The sequence below is a fragment of the Somniosus microcephalus genome, chromosome 1, assembly GCF_052327205.1.
Source record: "Somniosus microcephalus isolate GS21.2 chromosome 1, FLI_Smic_1.0, whole genome shotgun sequence".
Taxonomy (NCBI): Eukaryota; Metazoa; Chordata; class Chondrichthyes; order Squaliformes; family Somniosidae; genus Somniosus; species Somniosus microcephalus.
In genome coordinates this window covers 70,311,470-70,335,601 of record NC_140987.1, presented here as the reverse complement: position 1 = coordinate 70,335,601, position 24,132 = coordinate 70,311,470, and the positions used below count along the sequence as shown (strand labels likewise).

The following is a 24,132-nucleotide window of genomic DNA, read 5'->3' as shown; positions in this document are numbered from 1 at the left end:
GGCGTATTAGAACCTCCTGGGGCGGGACTAATTAGAAACCACACCCCCGGGGCGGGGCTAATCAGAAACCACACACCCCAGGGCGGGGCTAATCAGAAACCACACCCCTGGGGCGGGGCTAATCAGAAACCACACACCCCAGGGCGGGGCTAATCAGAAACCACTCCCCTGGGGCGGGGCTAATCAGAAACCACACCCCCAGGGCAGGGCTAATCAAAAACCACTCCCCTGGGGCGGGACTAATCAGAAACCACCCCACCGGGGCGGGGCTAATTAGAAACCACTACCCCCCCTGGGGGCAGGGCTAATCAGAAACAACTCCCCCAGGAGGGGCTAATCAGAAACCAGCAGTAGGGGCTAATCTGAACCACCCAGCTCCCCCCCAGGGAGGGGCTAATCGGAACCACCCCAGCCCCCCCGCAGATGGGGCTAATCTTAACCACCCCAGCCCCCCCAGGGAGGGGCTAATCTGAACCACCCCAGCCCCCCCGCAGATGGGGCTAATCTGAACCACCCCAGCCCCCCCCCCCCCCCCCCCAGGAAGGGGCTAATCTGAACCACCCCAGCACCCCCTCGGGAGGGGCTAAGATGAACTACTCCAGCCCGTCCCGGGGAGGGGCGAATCAGAACTACCGTAGCCCACCAGGAATAAAAAGAAAATACTTATATTTATGTAGCGCTTTTCAGGCATCCCAAATCGCTTTAGAGCCAAAGTAGTGTTTTATTTGAAGTAACTATTAAATCTGTGTGTTAATGGAGACACGGAATGCAGGAGTTGGTTTAACAAGTCTTTACTGAATGGAGACAATCTGGAAACTGAAACTACAGAAGCCTGCTAGGGCCTTTTAGACAGGGGTGGTCACTGCCGGTACTGCAGTCTGAGACCAGTTATTCCCTTAAAGGGACCTACACAACAATTCCTCCCCTTTTAGATAAACAGTACATAACATTCATTTAACAACTAAATAATAACTAATTACAATTACGGTTGCTAGATACATTAGTTGAAGTTAAACAATTATAAGTTCAGTCTTTGAAGAGGCTTCCTGATTCTGTCAGGATAACGCCTCTTTGGGATATCAGGTTCTTCTGGCAAGGTTGAGTCGGGATCAATGTCGTTGTTTGCTTTGTCTGCTTCCAATATCACCGATTCTGCGGTAGATGCAATTGGTACTTCGGTTTCATCGCCAGGTGTATCAGATCGTGGTGTGGAGTTGAAGTTTTCCAGTGACTCTAGAATCTGGTCAGCATGGCGTCTTACAATGCTCTCTCCAACGTCCACGGTATACATTAGAGGTCCTTGCCGTGTACAGATCGTTCCTGGCTGCCATTTCTCTGTGCGGTAGTCCCGGGCCAAAACTGGTTGACCTATCTTAAAACTCCTGGTCGGCCTTTCATTCATATTCTGAAACTGCCTGTTCTCCACATCTCTTCTGACGTTTGGCTTAACCAAATCCAAGCGGCATCGTAGTCTTCGATTGAAGAACATCATGGCTGGAGTTTGGTTGGTAACCGCATGTGTCGCATTCCGGTAGGCAAACAAGAAGTTATCCACCTTGTGTTGTAGGGGTATATCTTCATTACACATTGCCTTGATAGCCTTCTTGAATGTTTGAACAAACCTCTCGGCCAATCCATTAGTGGCTGGATGATATGGGGCGGATGTGTAATGCTTAACACCATTGTTCTTTAAGAACCTCCGGAACTCTTCAGACACAAACCGTGGTCCATTGTCAGAGCAAATCTGTTCAGGCAGCCCATTCCTGGCGAATATGGTTCGTAAGACTGTGATAGTTTTTTCTGTGGTGGTTGAGGACATTTTTATTACCTCTGGCCACTTTGAATGTGCATCCACCGCAATTAAAAACATCGAGTCCATAAAGGGACCAGCAAAATCAATGTGCACCCTTTGCCATGGAGATGAGGGCCACTCCCATGGATGTAGAGGGGCTTGTGGTGGGGCGTTTTGGACCTTCTGGCATCCTGCACAGCTCTTGGTCATCTCTTCGATTTCTCTATCGATTCCCGGCCACCACACAAACGCTCTGGCTAAGTTCTTCATTTTTACCCCTCCCAGGTGACCCACATGAAGCTCATTGAGCATTCTATCCTTCAATTTGGGGGTAATTACTACTCTGGATCCACACATCAAGGTTCCTCTGCACACTGACAGCTGTTCTCTTCTCGGCGAGAATGCTGGCAGCAGTGGTTCGCCATGTGCTGGCCATCCCTTCACCGTTAAATCATAGACCCAGGAGAGTGTCGGGTCATTTCGTGTTTCCTTTTCTATGTTTACATTCGTCACAGGGAGACATTCGACAATAGTCGAGTGGAATAACTCCACTGGATCCACTGCCAGTTCTTCTTCCACCGTCGGCAACGGTAGGCGCGACAATCCATCAGCATTCCTATGCTGTTTAGTTCCTTTGTACTCGATGTCATATTGGTGTGCCCCTAGGAAAAGGGACCACCTCTGTAGCCGTTGTGCCATCATTATCGGTACGCCCTTCTGAGGGTTGAAAATGGAGACGAGAGGTTGATGATCAGTTAGTAGAGTAAATTTCTGACCGTGCAAGTAGTGATTGAACTTCTTCACCCCCCACACCAGGCTGAGGGCCTCTCTGTCAATCTGGGCGTAGTTACGCTCGGCTGAAGTTAACGAGCATGACGCAAAAGCTATCGGCCTCTCTGAACCATCAAGGAATTTATGTGACAGTACCGCCCCAATGCCGTAGGGAGACGCATCACACGCCAGTCTTATCGGTAGTGATGGGTTGTAGTGAGTCAATACTTCTCTTGAAGTGATTAGGTCCTTACTCTTCTGAAAGGCCCGCTTACATTCATCGCTCCATTTCCATGCTACTCCCGTTCGTAGTAGGGCGTTCAGTGGATGCAGAATTGTGGACAAATTCGGCAAAAGCTTATGGTAGTAATTCACCAATCCGAGGAATGACCTCAGTTGCGACACATTTTCAGGCGCTGGAGCCTTAACTACCGCTTCAATTTTGTCAGGGGACTTATGCAACCCCTCTTCATCAATCACGTGGCCACAATACGATATCTGTTTCTTAAAAAACTCGCACTTGGGGCGATTGGCTCGTAGCCCATGTTCACGTAGTCTAGTGAGCACCTGCTCTAGGTTGGCAAGGTGTTCACTGTCATCTTCACCTGTCACTAGGATGTCGTCCATGTAGTGTATGTGCCTTTAAGAGCCCCATATGTGCTGTAATGCTGGTAATGGCCACTCGGGCTATATAAGCCTATATATTGTGTTATATCCGTTAGTACCCCTCCAGACTTTGCTTAGTAAACACCTATGAACCAACTCCTGTCTTCAGTGTCTCTATCAACACACGGACACTACAGTGGCAACAAAGTGGAAACGGACTTACCTACAATTCGGCAGCACCTCAAGGACATCGATTCCTCTGGCGTCCAGAAGAATCAAGAAGTGAAAGAAGCTGTTGTTTCACCAGCTGGCCAAGCTGGTGGCAGGTACTGCGGTAATCCTTCCTGGGCGTCAGGCTGGGGATCCAGTGGCTGGCTCTACAGCTGGGCCAAGCAGCGAAAGCGGAGGCAAGCAGTAACAGACGGGGAGGGAGCACTCGGGAGATGGCCACGGCTGCAAGCAGGTCGGCGTTCAGACCTAGAGAGAGAGTCCGGCGGGAACGAGTCTCCAACTGTAAATAAATAAATAAATAAAAAAAGAACGGAAACAGCATCGTCATCGGCAGCAGCGGCGGGAAAGCGCCATATCTTTTCTGCAGAAAAGAAAAGCGCGGGAAGTGCCATATCTTTTCTAAGATGCCTAATTCTGGTAATATTGATGCTTTTGATAACGAGATAGAGGATTGGACCACATATGTGGAAAGAGTGGAGGTATATTGCACCGCAAATGGAATAGAAGATGAGAAAAAAGCTTCAGTACTTCTGGATCTAATGGGCGCAAAGACATACAAGCTGTTACCAAACTTAATCACTCCAGCCGAACCGATGGACAAGAATTTTAAGGAGATTGTTGATACCCTACACTGCCAATTCAAGGCAGGACTGGCAGATTCTCTGCGAGACAAATTAGTCTGCGGTCTCCTAAGTGTAGGAACACAAAAAAAGCTATTTTCTGAGAAAGATTTAACACTGGACAAGGCTTTCAGTGCAAGAGGAGCTGCAGAGATACAGCAAAGGCCACAGGACTTCGGCACCCATGAAATGACACGGGGTTTCGAGAGATGTTATCGCTGCGGCAGATCCACCCATGACCAGAGGGACTGCTGGTTCAAGGACAAAGCATGGAGGCAATGCGGAAAGATGGGACACATTCCACGTGTGTGCCGATCTGGAAACAAAAAACCCACTAACAGGAAAAGTATCAATAAGGAAAAGCACAGAAAGGTACAAATGATGACGGACAGTAGCTCCGAAGACCAGAAGAGCGATAGCGACTCCAGGAACAAGAGACTAAGCTCTCTCAAATTACATAATGTAATTGCCAAAGAAGATTACCAGACCATTTGGGTTACCCTCACAATAGCAGGGTCCCCAATTAAAATGGAGCTAGATACAGGATCAGCTCTGACCGTCATAAATCGACGGGATTACGAGCGGCTATTTCCGCATATACCTTTAAAAGACACATCCATTATCTTGAAAACATATACGGGGCAGAAAGTATACCCCAAAGGAAAAATAAGGGTGCCTGTTGTATACAACGGCAAGGAAATACAGTTGTATTTATACGTTCTACAAGATGGTGGTCCACCGCTGTTGGGACGTGAATGGATCAGGAAAATACGTTTAGACTGGCACTCCATTCAGGCACTGACGGTGACCAGTAAGGAAAAAAATGATGATGACGTCATACCTGAACGATTAAAAGACATCTTGGCCAACGCCAAGGAAGTGTTTCAAGAGAAACTAGGAACCTTGAAAGGCATCACCGCCTCAATAAAAGTGGAAGATGCAGCAATTCCCAAGTTTTTTAAGGCAAGACCGGTGCCATACGCAATTCGTCCAGCAGTCGAGGCAATGCTGGAGAATTTGGAAAAGACAGGCATATTATCTAAAATAGATTGGAGCGAGTGGGCAACACCCATCGTCCCAGTCATGAAGAAAGCATTGAAGAATGATAAATCTGAAGAACAGAGAAAAATTCGCATCTGTGGGGACTTCAAGGTGACTGTAAACCCGGTCCTTCACACGGTACAGTATCCTCTTCCGAGGATAGAAGATATTTTCGCCTCACTATCCGGAGGGAAATGTTTCACCAAAATTGACTTGGCACAGGCATATCTACAGATGGAGGTTGAAGAGGCCTCTAAAAAATATCTCACGATAAATACACACAAAGGTCTGTACCAGTACAATCGACTGGTTTTCGGAGTAGCATCCGCTCCAGCTATCTGGCAAAGAGCTATGGAGCAAGTCCTCCAAGGGATTCCGGGGACTCAATGCTACCTAGACGACATCCTTGTAACAGGAGAAAACGACAACGAGCACCTTGCCAATTTAGAGCAGGTGCTCGCTAGGCTGAGAGAACGGGGCCGACGAGCAAATCGCCCCAAGTGCGAATTTTTCCGAAATCAAATATCATATTGTGGCCACATAATAAATAAGGAAGGGTTGCATAAGTCACCTGAAAAAATTGAAGCGGTCATAAAAGCCCCAGCACCTGAAAATGTTTCACAATTAAGGTCGTTCCTGGGATTAATAAATTACTATCATAAATTTTTACCGAACTTATCAACTCTTCTACACCCTCTTAATGAACTGCTACAAACAGGAGTAATTTGGAAATGGAGCGAAGACTGCAAACGTGCCTTCCATAAATGCAAAGACTTAATCACATCCAAAGAAGTTTTGGCTCATTACAACCCATCACTGCCAATCAGACTGGCGTGCGATGCATCCCCTTATGGCATAGGAGCAGTATTATCGCATAAATTCCGTGATGGCTCAGAACGGCCGATAGCTTTTGCGTCACGCTCCTTGAACTCAGCTGAGCGTAACTATGCCCAAATCGACAGGGAAGCACTCAGCCTGGTATGGGGAGTGAAGAAATTCAACCATTACCTACACGGACAAAAATTTACCTTGTTGACTGACCATCAACCCCTCATCTCCATATTCAACCCTAAAAAGGGTGTTCCCATTATGACAGCGCATAGGCTACAGAGGTGGTCCCTTTTTCTAGGGGCACACCAATACAACATAGAATACAAAGGATCAAAACAGCATGGGAATGCTGACGGTTTATTGCGCCTACCGTTGCCAACGGTAGAAGAGGCACCTACAGTAGACCCAATGGAGATGTTCCATTCTACCATAGTGGAATGTCTACCAGTAACAAATTCTGCCATTGAAAGGGAAATGAGAAATGACCAGACTCTCTCATGGGTCTACAATATAACAGTGAAGAGATGGCCAGCACATGGCGAACCACTGTTGCCAGCATTCTCGCAAAGAAGAGAACAGCTGTCAGTGTGCCGAGGAACCTTGATGTGTGGATCCAGAGTGGTGATTCCACCCAAACTCCAGGATAAAGTGCTAAAGGAACTTCACGAGGGGCATCTGGGTGGCGTGAAAATGAAGAACCTAGCCAGGGCGTTTGTATGGTGGCCAGGTATCGATGGAGACATCGAAGAAATATCCAAGAGCTGCCTAGGATGCCAGAAGGTCCAAAACGCTCCACCACAAGCCCCTCTACATCCATGGGAGTGGCCCTCAGCTCCATGGCAAAGGGTACAGATCGACTTTGCTGGTCCATTTATGGACTCAATGTTCTTAATCGCGGTTGATGCACACTCCAAGTGGCCGGAGGTAATAAAGATGTCCTCCACCACCACGGAAAAAACCATCACAGTATTAAGGACCATATTTGCCAGGAATGGGCTGCCGGAACAGATCTGTTCTGATAATGGACCACAATTTGTGTCCGAAGAATTCAGGAAGTTCTTAAAAAACAATGGGGTTAAGCACTACACGTCCGCCCCATACCATCCCGCCACCAATGGATTGGCTGAAAGGTTTGTCCAGACCTTCAAGAAGGCCATAAAGGCCATGGGTAATGAAGACATAAAACTTCAGCACAAGGTGGATAACTTCTTGTTCGCATACAGGAATGCAACACATATGGTTACCAACCAAACTCCCGCCATGATGTTCTTCAATAGAAACCTAAGATGCCGGCTGGATTTGGTCAAGCCCAACATCAGAAGGGACGTGGAGAACCGGCAGTTTCAAGGCATGAATGAAAGGCCAACTAGAACCTTCCAGATAGGTCAACAAGTTTTGGCCCGGGACTACCGTACCGAGAAATGGCAGCCTGGAACTATCTGCACACGACTAGGACCGCTGATGTATACCGTGGACATCGGAGAAAGCATAATAAGGCGCCATGCTGACCAAATCATAGAGTCATCCGAAAAGGGACAACCTACACCACAACTCTATACGCCGAACGACGAAGTAGAGATACCCATATCTACCTCCAATCCGGTGATACTGGAACCCGATACTGTCATTCAAGCCGAATCAGCCTTGCCAAAAGAACCTACTACACCACCAGAAACTACTACACCACCGAGGCGTTATCCGGACTGAGTCAGGAAGCCTCCAGAGAGACTGACTTATAATTAATTAACTACAGCAATGTGTATATTATTTTTCTTATAACATGTAATTAATAATTACTTAAAATATGATGTACTGGTTAGCTAAAAGGGGAGGAATTGTAGTGTATGTGCCTTTAAGAGCCCCATATGTGCTGTAATGCCGGTAATGGCCACTCGGGCTATATAAGCCTGTATATTGTGTTATATCCGTTAGTACCCCTCCAGACTTTGCTTAGTAAACACCTATGAACCAACTCCTGTCTTCAGTGTCTCTATCAACACACGGACACTACAGTCCAAGTAACACAGAGTCCTCGGAATCCCTTGCAGGACTTGTTCCATCGCTCTTTGCCATATCGCCGGAGCTGATGCTACTCCAAATACCAGTCGATTATACTGGTAAAGACCTTTGTGAGTGTTTATCGTGAGATACTTCCTGGAGGATTCTTCAACCTCCATCTGCAAATATGCTTGTGCTAGGTCAATTTTTGTAAAATGCTTCCCTCCAGACAGTGAGGCGAAGATATCTTCTTTCCTTGGAAGAGGATATTGTACTGTGTGAAGGACTGGGTTCACCGTCACCTTGAAGTCCCCACAGATGCGAACCTTCCTTGGCTCCTCAGACTTATTGTTTAACGTTTTCTTCATGACAGGAACGATGGGTGTCGCCCACTCGCTCCAGTCTACCTTAGATAACAAGCCTGCATTCTCCAGATTCTCCAGCTCTGCCTCGACGGCTGGGCGAATTGCACATGGTACCGGTCTTGCTTTGAAAAACTTGGGAATTGCATTCTCCTCTATTTTTATCGAGGCAGTTACGCCTTTAAGAGTGCCCAGTTCTTGTTGAAATACCTCTTTGGCATCAACTAAGATTGTTGACAATCGTCCAGGAGTGACGTTGTCATCCTTTTTACCAGCCACCGTCAGTGCCTGAATGGAGTGCCAGTCTAAACTTATCTTTCTGATCCATTCACGTCCCAATAACGGTGGTCCACCATCTTGCAGAATGTAGAGATACAATTTCCGTATTTTCTTGCCGTTGTATTTGACAGGCACCCTTATTTTTCCTCTGGGGTATACTTTTTGCCCCGTATACGTCCTCAAGACAATGGATGTCTCTCTCAAGGGTATGTGTGAAAATAGCCGCTCATAGTCTCGTCGATTCATGACGGTTAGAGCTGATCCTGTATCCAATTCCATTTTGACTTGGGACCCTGCTATCGTGAGGGTGACCCAAATGGTTCGGTGATCCTCTTTTGCGATTACGTTGTGAAGTTTGAGACAGCTTAGTCTCTTGTTCCCGGATTCACTAACGCTCATCTAGTCTTCGGAACTACTGTCCGTCATCTTTTGTACTTTCCTGTATGGTTCCTTAGTAGCCTTTTTATTGTCGTTGGTCTTCTTCTCAGACCTGCAAACTCGTGCAATGTGTCCCATCTTTCCGCATTGCCTGCATATTTTGTCCTTGGACCATGGTTTGTTCTGCCACAGCGATAACATTTTGCAAATCCCCGTGTCATTTCGTGGGTGCCGTATTCCTGTGGCTTTTGTTGTATTTCCACAGCTCCCCTTGCTGCTGCTTCGTACGATACTGCCACGCTGAAAGCCTTATCTAGCGTCAGCTCTTTCTCTGAGAGTAACCTCTTCTGGGTTCCTTCACTCAGGAGTCCACAGACAAATTTGTCCCGTAAGGTATCTGCCAGTCCTGCTCCGAACTGGCAGTGCTTTGATAGCTTGCGTAGTTCCGTAAGGTAATCAGCATTGCTCTCATTTTTATGCTGATTTCTCCTGTGGAATTTAAATCTTTCTGCTATCAGCAGCGGTGTAGGATTAGGTGTTCCTGTAGGATAGCAACAATTCCGTTAAAACTCTTCGCCTTCGGTTTGGCTGGAGTAATCAGGTCCCGCAATAGGCCGTACGTTCTTGCGCCCATTAAATTTAGCAATACCGATGCCTTTTTCTCCTCGGCTATTTCGTTTGCCTCGCAATATACCTCGACTCTTTCCACATACGTGGTCCAGTCTTCTATTGCATTATCGAAGGCAGTGATATCGCCAGTCTTTGGCATCTTGAAAATCTAAGATGGCATCTCCCGCGCTTTTCCTTCGTCCCCAATGGATCAAAATGGCACCTCCCGCGCTTTTCCTTCTTCCCCGCCGAGTTAAAATGGCGCCTCCCGCGCTTTCCCGCCGCTGCTGTCAACCCCGCTCTCCGCGGTATTTTTATTTTTAACTGTTCCCGTCGTGGAGTGGACCCTCTGGGACACCTCCCTCCCTCCTCTTAGGTCCGAACGCTGCCCGGCTGCGAAGCACCGGCCGCGCCCTGTGTGCTCCACCCTCTCTCTCTCTTTGCTTCCCGACTCGCTGCCCGGCCCCGTTGCAGAGCCACCCGATCGAGCTCTAGCCCGCCGCAGCCCAGGAAGGATCAGTGCACTACCTGCCACCAGCCCGATTAGCTGGGAAACCACAGACTGGGGAACCAAGCCTGGCTCTTGACAGTCTCTCCTGCAAGTTTTCAATCCGATGATTTGGAGGACAGTTGCCCGCGGTCGACGCCCGTTTCTCAAGTTTATTTGGATTATTTTATTTATTTATTTTCTTTCTTCTGGCTTCGACCTTCAATAACGTCGTCTGAGGTGCTGCCGAGTTGCAGGTAAGTTCGTTTCTTACTTGTCGCCAGTATTAAATTCGTGTGTTAATCGAGACACGGAATGCAGGAGTTGGTTTAACAAGTCTTTACTGAATGGAGACAATCTGGAACTGAAACTACAGAAGCCTGCTAGGGCCTTTTATACAGGGGTGGTCACTGCCGGTACTGCAGTCTGAGACCAGTTATTCCCTTAAAGGGACATACACAACAGTAACGTCACTGTTGTAATATAGGAATTAGGTTTTAAGTAACATCTTTACGGAGGAAAGAGGTGCAGAAAGGTTTAGGAAGGGAATTCCAGAGCCTAGGGCCTCAACAACTCAGTCACATCAACAGGCGATAAAGCACCCAATCACAGGTACAGGGGATAAAGCACCCAGTCACAACTACAGGCGATAAAGCACCCAATCACAGCTACAGGGAATAAAGCCCCCAGTCACAGCTACGGGCGACAAAGCACCCAGTCACAGCTACGGGCGACAAAGCACCCATTCACAGCTACGGGGGATAAAGCACCCAGTAATAGCTACGGGCGACAAAGCACCCCGTCACAGTTACGGGCGATAAAGCACCCAGTCACAGCTACAGGGGGATAAAGCAGCCAGTCACAGCTACAGGCGATAAAGCACCCAGTCACAGCTACAGGGGGATAAAGGTCCCGGTCACAGCTACAGGGGGATAAAGGTCCCAGTCATAACTACAGGCGACAAGGCACCCAGTCACAGCTACGGGGGGGATAAAGGTCCCAGTCACAGCTACAGGGGATAAAGCACCCAGTCACAGCTACAGGGGGATAAAGCACCCAGTCACAGCTACAGGGGGATAAAGGTCCCAGTCACAACTACAGGGGGATAAAGCACCCAGTCACAGCTACAGGGGGATAAAGCACCTAGTCACAGCTGGAGGTGATAAAACACCCAGTCACTGTTACTGGGAATGAAACCTTTCATGCAACAAATAACTTTCAATGGCAAACCTACAAAAAATGTGTCACGTGTTAAAATTACCAAGTTTACAAGGATGCTTGCGATAATTAAATAGAAAAATTGTTAAACGCTGCCATGAGTTCTAATATACAGATTTACCATATGAAATGGAAGCAATCTTTTGATATAAATATTAGTTAATACAGAGTCTCTAAAGACTTTAGTCTGTACTTGCAAATGGAAATTTCAGGTTAACATCACTATGTAAAAGTAATGTTTCCATGTCCGACACAAATTGATTACATTTCTCATGACGCAGTGTCAGATATTTCAGCTCTAATTCAATATAATCTCACGAAGCTATATTTTCAAAAAATCTGCTTTCCAGTTACAGGGATTCTGCAACCTTGTAAATAAATGCTTCTTTGTCCAGGGGAAGTGCATTAGGTTAATTAGGTTCAAAAATATTTTCTGCATAAAAATGACATTTCACAGAATTGAATTCAGTAAAGCTTCATTGTATTTCAGAAGGTCTCAAGTATGTGTTATTAAATGACTTTTTTCAATCCTAATAAAACCTGTAAGGGTTGCTTTGACATAAAACCAGATTATACTTTGAGGGATAACCATGCCTTGCTTCACTGCAGATCAATATTATAGCTTTTGTTGAAACCATCACAGACCTCCCATGGTTTTCTTTTACAAAGCGATTGTCGAGATGCTTCATATATTCTCAGCGGATATGATAGCACTATGGATTAACCACCCATCCCACCACCTTCCCAACCCCAGGACACACTGGTAGCAACACAGGAAACAGAATTTGAGTCACAGTACAGAGTGCATGGAATAGAAAACAATTGGTTAAGTAAAATCAGATGTTAAAAATAAAGTATGAATCACACACAGCTTTTTTGAAATTTTCTACTTCAACTTTAGTTTAGAGCTTAAACTGATTCTCTTCCCTTCTTCATTGCATTGGTCAGACCATACCTGAGTCTGTGGTTGGCTTTGGTCAACACACAACAGAGATGGACATTCTTTGGAAAAAGATATGAGGAACAGCAGTAAGACTGATCCTAAATGTAAAGAGCTTGAGTTATGGGGAAAGGTCAAACCCTACAGACTATATATCAATGATCTAGACTTGAATATAGGGGGTATGATTAAGAAGCTTGCAGATGATACTAAAATCGGCTGCGTGGTTAATACTGAAGAAGGAAGCTGTAGACTGCAGGAAGATATCAGGTGGGCAGAACAGTGGGAAATGGAATTCAATCCGGAGAAGTGTGAGGTAATGCATTTGGGGAGAGCTAACAAGGAAAGGAATACACATTAAATGGTAGGACACCGAGTAATGTAGAGGAACAAAGGGACCTTGGAGTGCATGTCCACAGATCCCTGAAGTTAGCAGGCCAGGTAGATAAGGTGGTTAAGAAGGCATATGGAATGCTTGCCTTTATTAGCTGTGGCATAGAATACAAGAGCAGGGGGGTTATGCTTCAACTGTCTAAAACACTAGTTAGGCCTCAGCTAGAGTACTGAGTGCCGTTCTGGTCACATTACAGGAAAGATGTGATTGCACTAGCGAGGGTACAGAGGAGGTTTACAAGGATGTTGCTGGGAGTAGAGAATCTTAGCTATGAGGAAAGACTAGATAGGCTGGATTTGTTTTCCTTGAACAGAGGAGGCTGAGGGGAGACCTTATTGAGGTGTACAAAATTATGGGGAGCCTAGATAAAGTGGATAGAAAGGACCTATTTCCCTTAGCAGAGGGGTCAAAAACCAGGGGGCACAGATTTAAAGTAATTGGGGGAATGTTTAGAGGGGATTTGAGGGCAAATTTCTTCACCCAGAGGGTTGTGGGGGTCTGAAACTCACTGCCTGAAAGGGTGGTAGAGACAGGAATCCTAACCACATTTATAAAGTACTTGGATGTGCACTTCGGATGCTGTAACCTGCAGGGCTACGGACCGAGAGCTGGGAAGTGGGATTAGGCTGGAAAGCTCTTTGTTGGCCGGCACGGACACGATGGGCCGAAATGGTCTCCTTCCGTGCTGTAACGTTCTATGATTCTATAAAGGCAGCTAACGGGAGATATCAAAGTATCTAAAATATTAAATGGTATAAACAGAAACCCAAAAAGTAAGACGGGGAAGTAGGACTAGGGAATATAAATTTAAATTAATGAAAAGTAAATTTAGAATAGATCCAAGGAAAAGTGTGTTTACCCAGAGGGAGAAGTGCTTGGAATAACCTGCCAATCAGGTTAGAAAAGACAAACAGTAGGGACATTCAAAATACACATGGATGCTGAAATAAAGTTAGGGTACTGGAGGAAGGAGCTTTGATGAGGCAGTTAGGGAACTAGAGGGATGGGCTTTGATGGGAGACTGGAGAAACTGGCCTAGAGGTGTGTACTGGAGGGATGAGCTTTAATTGGAAAGTTCAGGTACTAGGTGCCTTTAAAGGTTGAGTTAGGGTACTAGAGGGGTGAATTTCGATGGATGGCCTTTTCCTGTCCTGACATTTATGTTTTCAGGATTTTACTAAAGTATTGTAATAATTTCAGGGCACATTAAAACACAGCAACACAAGAGATTTAAGATGCAGAGAACACAAGTCACACAAATATCAATGAACTGAGTACAATTTAAAAAAATATATATCTGCAGCTTTACTGGACACTCTGATCAACTCTTCCTTTTGTAAATACGCTGAAAACGACAGCAAGACAAAAATAAATGATCTACCAATTGTAAAGACATCACAATGCACAAGTTTCACTTTTCTGACTTTATACTGATCTATTACATACAAATGAACACAGTAAAGCTCAATTATAATACAGCATGCAGTACTGGACCCAACTTTACAATACAGCACTAAAATCTTACTGTACACTCAAACGCCATTTTTTGTGTAAACTGGAACACAAAAGGCAGTAAATACTTTGATTTAAAGAGAATAGATCCCATTTGTTAGTTTATAAAAGCTTCAAGTCAAAGCTAACAGAAAAAAATAGCAAATCAAACAGTTGATTCTTCAATAGTGTTTCCTACAAAGTTGCAGCTAGTTTTGCCCATTTCCTAGAAGATAGTTATCAATGTTGCAGCAATAGGGATTGTAAAATCAAACTTTGTGTCTTGATGTGTAGATAATGTTTAGGCTAACAAAAAGGGATGCAGTCTCTTACAAATGTACATTTGCGTAGACTGACAAATGTCAGTGGAAAAAATGACTCAGTCGCCTCTGGTGTTGGACAGTAGTTGACATTATTGCACAGTTCGTTTTCGGATGGATTCTACAGTGTGACGCATTCTCCCTCCAGTATCCACCGGAGTGTGTACCTCTCACCACTGCTGCCAGCTGAAGTCATCGTTAGTGCCAAAAACAACAAAAAATCCCAGAATTGTTGCAAAGATGATGATATTGCCAGTTAGCACCAGAGAACATGCTCCCCATTGAATCTGAAATATAAAAAACACTAGTTTAAAAAGAAATACTGTGGCACATTAGTAACCTAAAGTATCCAAACTGGATACAAAACTTCAACTGTGGCCTAAGGTCCTGTAATGTTCAACATAACCTTGTTGCTTTTGTATTGGTCTCCGGTGTGTGATATAACATTCATATAACTTTATGTTCTGGTTTTTGCGATACCATGTGTGATTTAACATTCAAACTTTCTACATATTTTGGATATTGGGATACTGTCTATGATTTAACATTCACATTTCCTATATAATGCAAATACTAGGGTTCTGTGTAGGATCTAGTATTTGTATTTCCTACATATTGTGGGATCAAGCCCAGAACATAAACTAAATTTGTACACATTGGGCGTCTTACAGAGCTTGTAAGAAATAATGAACATGCTTTAAGAAGGGGGAAGATCATAGTGAACAAATCTCCTGAACAATTTTAAGGATCTTACAGATTGAAGGGGACAATGATGTAATTTAGGTTATTTCATTTTCAGAAGCTTTTGATAAAACTTCTGTATACAAAAACTCTAAGCTGACTGGGACTGGATATGAATAAGAAAAAACCCCAGAAAATGATGGCAATTTGAAATGAAAATAAAAATTGACTGTCAGTTAGGATTTGTAAAAAGAGACATGTTAACATTTCAGGCATAACCCTTTGTCAGAACCGTGTATGAATTTGGTTAAAAGATAGTTAACAGTGCTAGAAGGGGTTTTACCAGCCTGGGAGCATGTGTCAAGTGTTCTAAAATTTCAGCTGCCATCTGTTTGCCTATTTGCATAAAGGACTAACATCCACCTGCAAAGTTGTGCCTGCACTGCCTATTTTAGTGTTATCGGCAAATTTGACAATCTTGCAGTTGGTTTGAGAATCCAAGTTGTTTGAATATTTACAAAACTAGGTATACAGATGACAGATTTTATATTGACAAATGCAAACTGTTGCACATTGGGCAAAATAAGTTGAGACATGTGTACAATATGAACAGAATAGAATTAGCATAAAATAAAAACAGAAAATGCTGGAAATACTCAGCAGGTCAGGCAGCATCTGTAGAGAAAGAAACAGTTAACGTTTCAGGTCCATGACCCTTCGCCAGCTCTGGCAAACGGTCATCGACCTGAAACGTTAACTCTGTTTCTCTCTTCACAAATGCTGCCTGACCTGCTGAGTATTTGCAGCATCCTCTGTTTTTATTTCAGATTTCCAGCATCCACAGTATTTTGCTTTTGTATTAGAATTAGTTTAAGGTGACTCAAAGCACTATGATTAATTTTGGACTCACCTAGGGCAATATCTAGACAATGTACAGGGAACTTTGTGCTATCCGGCACCGACGGGACCGAGCTGTTGCCGTCCCATCAAAACTGCTGGACAAACCAGCGCTAATGTTGAAACATACGGAGATTTTGAGCTCCGTATCTGGCAACAAATCCTGTTGCTTAGCAACAGCTTCTAAACAGTCGGCCGTACCTTGCAAGCGTCTCTGTAGCTTAGCAACAGCTTCAGCGAGACCTTGCAGAGCCTGACTGGTGAAAAAAAAACGAAAAGAAAAAAAACCTAACGAAACGGCTCCTGATTTTTGCCAGTGGCTCGCGCATTCCGGACAGTTAACCTCCGGATAAACCAAAGTTTCCTGTAATTAAGTAATTAAGATAGCTTAAAAAAAAAATGCAAGGGTATATAGCAGTACAAATCCGATACAGCAATCTTGAGGCCGCACTGGTCAGACCACAGAACAGTGTACACAAATTTGGGCGCCCTCCGACAAAAGGGATGTGCCAATGTTAGAAGAAAAACAAGATGTTTCAAAATGTAAATTCGATCTGTATAGTCCTGCGAGAAAATGATTAAGGATGAGAGAATGTGTTAAATATATCTACCTATCTATAAACAACATATTAAAAGTCTTAAATAACGAAAAACTCAGCAGGCCAGGCAGCATCCGTGGAGAGAGAAACAGAGTTAACGTTAGGTCTTGGGTCTGCATGCACTTCCTACCAATTTACCTTCATTAATAAATTCCTATGACCGTATTTATAATATAAACTGCCTACGTAAATGTATCACACTTCAATACAACTCCACCAGTAGAGGTACTGCAGCTTGTGTTGCAATTTTAGGATCTTGCCTTAGACATCTGAGCGTCTTACATTTGGGGTGCCCAATAGCTAATAATGTAACCTAGGGAGTGTAATAACAGTACCCCCTTGTGAGCTGAACTAGATATTTGCGTCTTTTGCACATGCCTCTCCAACTTTCTCAAAGGCAGACTGAGAAAGCACCTGGTAAGACAAGGCCAGACATTGAGCTGCTATATTTCACAGCATGTAAATATAGAGCGACAGTTACAATCGGACTCACTTAGTTCAATTGGTACAGCTTGTCTTTGCGTAATAACACTAAATAATGAACACAGTACGCTATCCCACATCAGTGTTGTTTTCCATGACCTAAATAAACTAACCCCTAACTATCCTCCTGCATTCTCCAAATCCTACCTTGCAGCTTTCTGTTTCAAACCTAACTGACTACATGGCCTTTGCTGGACCTGACTGACTGCCTGTATTTCTGTCTCTATTTATACCTCTCTGTTTTCACAGCTGGGAGGGGTACCTGCCAGACAACCCCTGCTGAGCACCCAGAACCAGAGACTTCACAACACACTAGATGTGAGGTGTTTCTTGATAAAATAGACAAACCAATGAATTGCTTGTTTACCATATTGGGGGAAATTTTACATCGAATGACACAGCACAGAAGGGCATTCGGCACATCATGCCTGTACCAGCTTCTGGTATAGCTATCCAATTAGTCTTACTCCCCTGCTCTTTCCCCAGAGTCCTGTAATTTTTTTCCCTTCAAGTATTTATCCAATTCCCTTTTGAAAGTTACAATTGAATCTGCTTCCACCACCATTTCAGGCAGTGCATTGCAGCTCACTGAAGTCCTTCATCCCTGGTGCCATTCTAGTAAATCTCTTCTGCACCCTCTCCAAGGCCTTAAAATCCTTCCTAAAATGTGGTGCCCAGAATTGAACACAATACTCTAGCTGAGGCCTAACCAGTGTTTTATAAAGATTTAGCATAAATTTCTTGCTTTTGTACTCTATATATCAATACAGCCAAGGATCCCATTTGCTTTCTGAGCAGCTGTTTCAGCTTGTCCTGCCACCTTCAAAAGATTTGTGTGCACACACCCCCAGGTCTGTTCCTGCACTCCCTCTAAAACTGCACCATTTAATTTATATTGCCTCTCCTCATTCTTCCTACCAAAAGATATTACTTCACTCTGGAACTGCTGGAACTCTGCTGAAACTTGACCTCTATCACTGGATTCCTCAGGGACAGGACCTCGTTGACTACACGGTTTGACTCAGTGTCTGTGGCGCTGGTTTGTTTTGCAGTCGCTTCAAGTCTTAAGCTGCAGAATTCTTTTGTCAAATTAATTTCTGAACTCCTGGACTTCTCTGGACATCTAGACTGTATTTCTTTGAACTACATTGGATTATACTACGTTTCTGCTTTGAACTAACTTTGGATTACACTACATTTCTGCACTGGATTACACCAAGACTTAACTGCTGTCTCTATCTCTGAAAAGGTAAAAATATTTTTTACCTTTAAACTTCCAGCTGTGTGTCTGCTGAACTGGTTCTACTGTTTTGCTGGCTTGTAGGTAGCAGTTCCACTTGCTGTCTGGTGACTCATTATGCCAGTTTTCAGCTTTGCTGGTCACTGGGTTATGGTTTTACTTTTTGTCTGCTGCTTTGATCTACTATGACCACCAACTTGCGTCAATTTAGCCATCATCTTTCTGCATCGTGACCGACTCTCATTCTTACAGCAACAACCTCCACCCTCGAACTCTCTACCCTTCAAATAACTTCTGGACTTCACTCGCCTGCTTTGGACAGGGTTCATCGATGCTCCGTACCGGCCCCATCCTGCTCACATCAGCTTCTCCTTCCATGGGACCTCTGACTTTGACCCTGGTCTTCCTACTATTATTCCCAACCTATTCCCTGCTACTAGGAAATATGTATTCCATTAATTATTATAGTTAAACAGGCCTATGTAACCTGAGCTATTCCCGTGTCCATTCGCATGCGCACTTTGGCTGCCATTACACTTTTTCCTTTTCTCTCTATCCCTCCCTGAAAGCACTCTCTTGTCGTCATACCTCCTTTCAATTCTCCTCTCTCGGATACACTGCCCTCCCAAATCCCTACCCCAATCCTTCATTACTCTTCGTCTTTCCTACTCTCCTGCCGTCGTCTCAGGCTTCACTCCTTCATAAGCCCACAGCTTCCCTGTGTGTCTCAGCATCCTACAAAGGGCCCATCGAGGCACTCGTCGCTGCCTCCTTACGAGCAGCGACCCCAACTGTCCCATCCTACTCTCTCGCTGACCTTTCCGCCCAGCATGCCTACTGGGGGCAAATTTTGCCAATCTCCTCCTCATCTCCCTCCCCTCCCGCCCCACCCCCCCCCCCCCAAGCGCTGACCCTGTGGATGCTGGCAGTGGGGCAGTCATCACCGACCCTCTCCGTATCTCCCTCCAGAATGTCCGTTCTCTTGCGAACAAGGTCCTTGCCATCCATGAGCTTATCGTGGATGACTGCATCGGCATCATGGCCCTGACAGAAACTTGGTTGAGGGGTGATGAAACCTATACCTTTCACCACTTGCCCCGCTCAGACCGCTGTGGTGGCAGTGTGGCTCTCATCACCAAATCACACGTTGGTCTGCCCCTCTGGCACTTTCTCCTCCTTTGAGCATCTCACCTTATTCCACCCCTCTCACCTGTCATTTAAAATTCTTGTTCTCGACCGCCCACCCAAGTATCATAAAAATGTTAATACCGAGATATCTTCACTGTTCTCCTTCCTTAGCACCAAACGACTTCTCATCCTCAGTGATTTCAACTTCCATCTCAATTCAACATGCTCTCTCTCCTCTCCGAGTTCACTAGCCTCCTATCCTCCCTTAATCTCTCCCTCCATGTAAACTCCCCAACCCATATTCACGGTCACCCCCTCGACCTAGCTATCTCTCGTGGCCTCGCTACTCCCATCGTGTCAATTGCAGATAAGGCCATCTCTGACCATTTCCTCGTATCGCTCTCCACCCATATCCCCCTTCCACACCCCCCCCCCAACTCTACTGCCTTCTGTATCCACCCCTGGAAAAAAACTCTCTCCCAACTCTCTTACAACTACACTTATGAAATCCCAACTGTCCAGCCTCTGGCCCTCCATTCACCATGAAATTTCTGCAGCTATCCATCTGCTCAACCACACCCTCACCACTATCTTTAATGCCCAAGTCCCTACTAAAACAATTACCCTCTCTCACCCTGGCTGTTCCCCCCCGGTACGGTTCTCATCTTCGCTCCCTTAAGTCCAAGGGACACAGACTCGAACGGATATGGCGGACAATAAGTTGAGAGGGGATGTGAAATAAGTTAAGAGGGGATGTGAAGATGACAATAAGATTGGCAAAGAGAGAATATGAGAGTAGAATGGCAGTTAACATAAAAGGGAACCCAAAAATCTTCTACCAGCATGTAAACAGTAAGCGGGTAGTAAGAGGTGGGGTGGGCCTATTAGAGACAAAGAAGGTGATATATGCTTAGAAGCGTAGGGCAAGGCTAGAATACTCAATGAGTACTTTTATCAGTGTTTACTAAGGGGGTGGATGCTGACAAAATATCGGTAGAAGTGGAAAAGGTAGAAGCAACGGGTGAAAATTACATAGAAACAAAGAAGATAGGAGCAGGAGTAGGCCATTCGGCCCCTCGAGCCTGCTCCGCCATTCAATGCGATCATGGCTGATCATCCAAAGTAAGTACCCGGTCCCTGCTTTCTCTCCATACCGCTTGATCCCTTTAGCCTTAAGAAATATATCCAACTCCTTCTTGAATATATTTAATGAACTGGCCTCCACTGCCTTCTGTGGTAGAGAGTTCCACAGGTTCACCACTCTCTGGGTGAAGAAATTCCTCCTCATTTCTGTCTTAAATGGCCTACCCTTTATCCTTAGACTGTGTCCCCTGGTTCTGGACTCCCTGACCATCGGGAACATCCTTCCTGCATCTAGTCTGTCCAGTCCTGTCAGAATTTTATAAGTTTCAATGAGATCACCTCTCATTCTTCTAAACTCCAGCGAGTACAAGTCCAATTGACCCAATCTCTCCTCATACGTCATTCCTGCCATCCCAGGTATCAGCCTGGTGAATCTTCGCTGAACTCCTTCCATGGCAAGAACATCCTTCCTCAGATAAGGTGACCAAAACTGCACACAATACTCAAGATGTGGTCTCACCAAGGCCCTGTACAACTGCAGCAAGACATCCTTGTTCCTGTACTCGAATCCTCTCACTACGAAGGCCAACATACCATTTGCCTTCTTAACCGCCTGCTGCACCTGTATGCTTACCTTCAGCGACTGGTACACAAGGACACCCAGGTCTCATTGCACTTCCCCTTCTCCCAATCTATTGCCATTTAGATAATAATCTGCCTTCCTGTTTTTGCCACCAAAGTGGATAACCTCACATTTATCCACGTTATATTGCATCTGCCATGCTTCTGCCCAATCACCCAACATGTCCAAATCATCCTGGAGTTTCTCGACATCCTCCTCACAGCACACACGCCCACCCAGCTTTGTGTTGTCTGCAAATTTGGAGATATTACATCTAGTTCCCTTGTCCAGATCATTTATATATAATGGGCCAGTAATTCCTGTCCCAACGCGTGAGTACGGACGGGGTACACACGCGTGGGCCCGGAGGAATTGCCGGTTTTCAGCATGCGCAGTGCATGCACGGAAAACCGGCATTTCCTCTCCTCAGACCCAAGGGGTTAAGAGGCGGAACGCGTGCGAGGTTTCAGGTAGTGCGTGCGCGCTGAACTTCCTTTTTTTTTTGAAGAGTTGCCCGTGGGGAAAAGACTCCGGTTTTTACACGTGAAAAAAGCAGCCGTAAGTACTTACTTTTAACAGGTAAGTGGTCTATTAAGTAAAATTAGAAATTTTTTCCACAGGTTCATTATTTTTGAAGACTTTACAGTAAGGTAAGTGTATTTTTAACCCTGATTTTTTATATAATAATTTTTTTTCAAAATTTAAAATTGTTTAAAATAGTTTTTTTTACAGTTATTTATAGTTCATTTAAGTAGTGCGATGTTTTTTTTAAAATTTTCTTTCAAGTTTAAGTAGTGTTTTGGGGCCAGGAGTTTTCATGAGTTTGACAGTTCTCACTATCAAACTCATGAACTTCTGCAACCTCCCATTGGTTGCCCAGTGCTCACGTGATCCCAGCCGGCTCATCGCACTAAGTACGCCGCTGGGTCACGCACGCACAGCGCGGCAGGACCTGAAGCGGGCCAGTGAGAGGAAATGCAATGCGGGCCAGGATTGAAATGTCAGCGCGCCGGGTAAGTGCACATCGGGGGCTTGCACGCGCGGCAAGCCCCCGAACCTAATTTCTGGGCCATTGTGAAATAGCTGGGGTCCAAGGACCGATCCCTGTGGTACCCCACGAGTCACTGCCTGCCATTCGGAAAATTGATAGACAGATGTACTAGAAGGCTGGGTATGCTTAGAGTGGACAAGTCACCTGGTCCAGACGGCTTGTATCCCAGGTTGCTAAGAGAATTGAGGGAGGAGATAGCGGAAGGGCTTGCCATAATTTTCCAATCTTCCCTAGATGTGGGGGAGGTGCCTGAGGATTGGAAAGTGGCAAATGTGACACCATTGTTCAAGGGTGTAAGGACAATCCTAGTAACTACAGTGTGGTAAACCACTGTTATACCTGCCTGTGTGTGTGTTTGTATTCCACTGTGTACATGACTGTACATGCCTCGGCTGACTCCTCCACGAGCCCAGGGAGGGGGGAAGGGGAGGAAGGGGAGGGGGGGGGGGGAAGGGGAGGGGGGGGAGGGGGGGAGGAGGGGGGAGAAAGGGGAGGGGGGAGGGAAAGGGAGGGGGGGAGAGAAAGGGGAGGGGGGAGAGAAAGGGGAGGGGGGGAGAGAAAGGGGAGAGAAAGGGGAGGGGGAGAGAAAGGGGGGAGGGGGAGAGAAAGGGGGGAGGGGGAGAGAAAGGGGGGAGGGGGAGAGAAAGGGGGAGGGGGAGAGAAAGGGGGGAGGGGGAGAGAAAGGGGGAGGGGGAGAGAAAGGGGGGAGGGGGAGAGAAAGGGGGGAGGGGAGAGAAAGGGGGGAGGGGGAGAGAAAGGGGAGGGGGAGGGGGAGGAAGGGAGGGGGAGGGGGAGGAAGGGGAGGGGGAGGGGGGAGGAAGGGGAGGGGGAGGGGGAGGAAGGGGAGGGGGGAGGAAGGGGAGGGGGAGGGGGGAGGAAGGGGAGGGGCTGGGGGGAGGAAGGGAGGGGGAGGGGAGGAGGAAGGGGAGGGGGAGGGGGGGAGGAAGGGGAGGGGGAGGGGGGGAGGAAGGGGAGGGGGAGGGGGGGAGGAAGGGGAGGGGGGAGGAAGGGGAGGGGGAGGAAGGGAGGGGGAGGAAGGGGAGGGGGAGGAAGGGGAGGGGGAGGAAGGGGAGGGGGGAGGAAGGGGAGGGGGAGGAAGGGGAGGGGGGAGGGGGGGAGGAAGGGAGGGGGAGGGGGGGAGGAAGGGAGGGGGAGGGGGGGAGGAGGGGGAGGGGGGAGGAAGGGGAGGGGGGAGGGGGGAGGAGGGGGAGGGGGGAGGAAGGGAGGGGGAGGGGGGGAGGGGGGAGGGGGAGGGGGGGAGGGGGGAGGAAGGGGAGGGGGAGTGGGGAGGAAGGGGAGGAGGGGGAGGGGAGGATGCGGAGGGGGAGGGGGGGGAGGGGAGGGGGAGGGGAGGGGGGAGAGGGGGAGGGGAAGGGGGAAGGGGGGAGGGGAGGGAGGGAGGGGAGGGGAGGAGGGTGGGGAGGAAGGGGGGGGGAGGGGGGTGGAGGGGTGGAGGTGGGGAGGAGGGGGGTGGAGGGGGGGGGTGGGGAGGAGGGGGGGGGGGGAGGGGGGGGAGGGAGGGGGAGGGGGGGTGGAGGGGGAGGGGAGGGGGGGGGGAGGGGAGGTGGGTGGGGTGGGGGGGTGAAGGGGAGGGGGAGGAAGGGGGGGTGGAGAGGGGGGGGGGTGTGAGGGGTGGGGGGGAGGGGGGGTGTAGGGGGTGGGGGGAGTGGGAGGGTGGGGTGGGGGGAGGTTGAGGGGGTGGGGTTGGAGGGGGTGGGGGGAGTGTGGGGGTTGGGGGGGAGGTAGGGTTGGGGGGTGGGGGGTGGTGGGGGGGAGGTGGTGGGGGGGAGGTAGGGGTTGGGGGTGGGGGGGGTGAGGTGTGGGTGGGGGTGGTTGGGGGGGGGGGGTGGAGGGTGGGGGGGGAGGAAGGGGGTGGGGGGGAGAAGGGGGGGGGAGGAAGGGGGGGGAGGGAGGAAGGGGAAGGGGAGATAAAAGGAAGAAAAAAAAATTAAGAAAGATAGAAAATGAAAGGAAGAAAAA

At 47.1% G+C, this 24,132-nt stretch overlaps 1 protein-coding gene across 2 annotated transcripts in view; it reads right to left on the bottom strand.

Moving 5' to 3' along the window:
• Positions 1-11,687: 11,687 nt before the first annotated feature.
• LOC147124153 (leptin receptor overlapping transcript-like 1) overlaps positions 11,688-24,132 on the bottom strand; it is a 49,107-nt gene continuing 36,662 nt past the window's right edge. For both annotated transcript variants that reach the window (XM_085982845.1, XM_085982855.1), the window contains exon 4: positions 11,688-14,655. In XM_085982845.1, the coding sequence (XP_085838971.1) occupies positions 14,539-14,655 (117 nt within the window). In that variant the 3' untranslated portion in view covers positions 11,688-14,538. The remainder of the gene's footprint in view (positions 14,656-24,132) is intronic.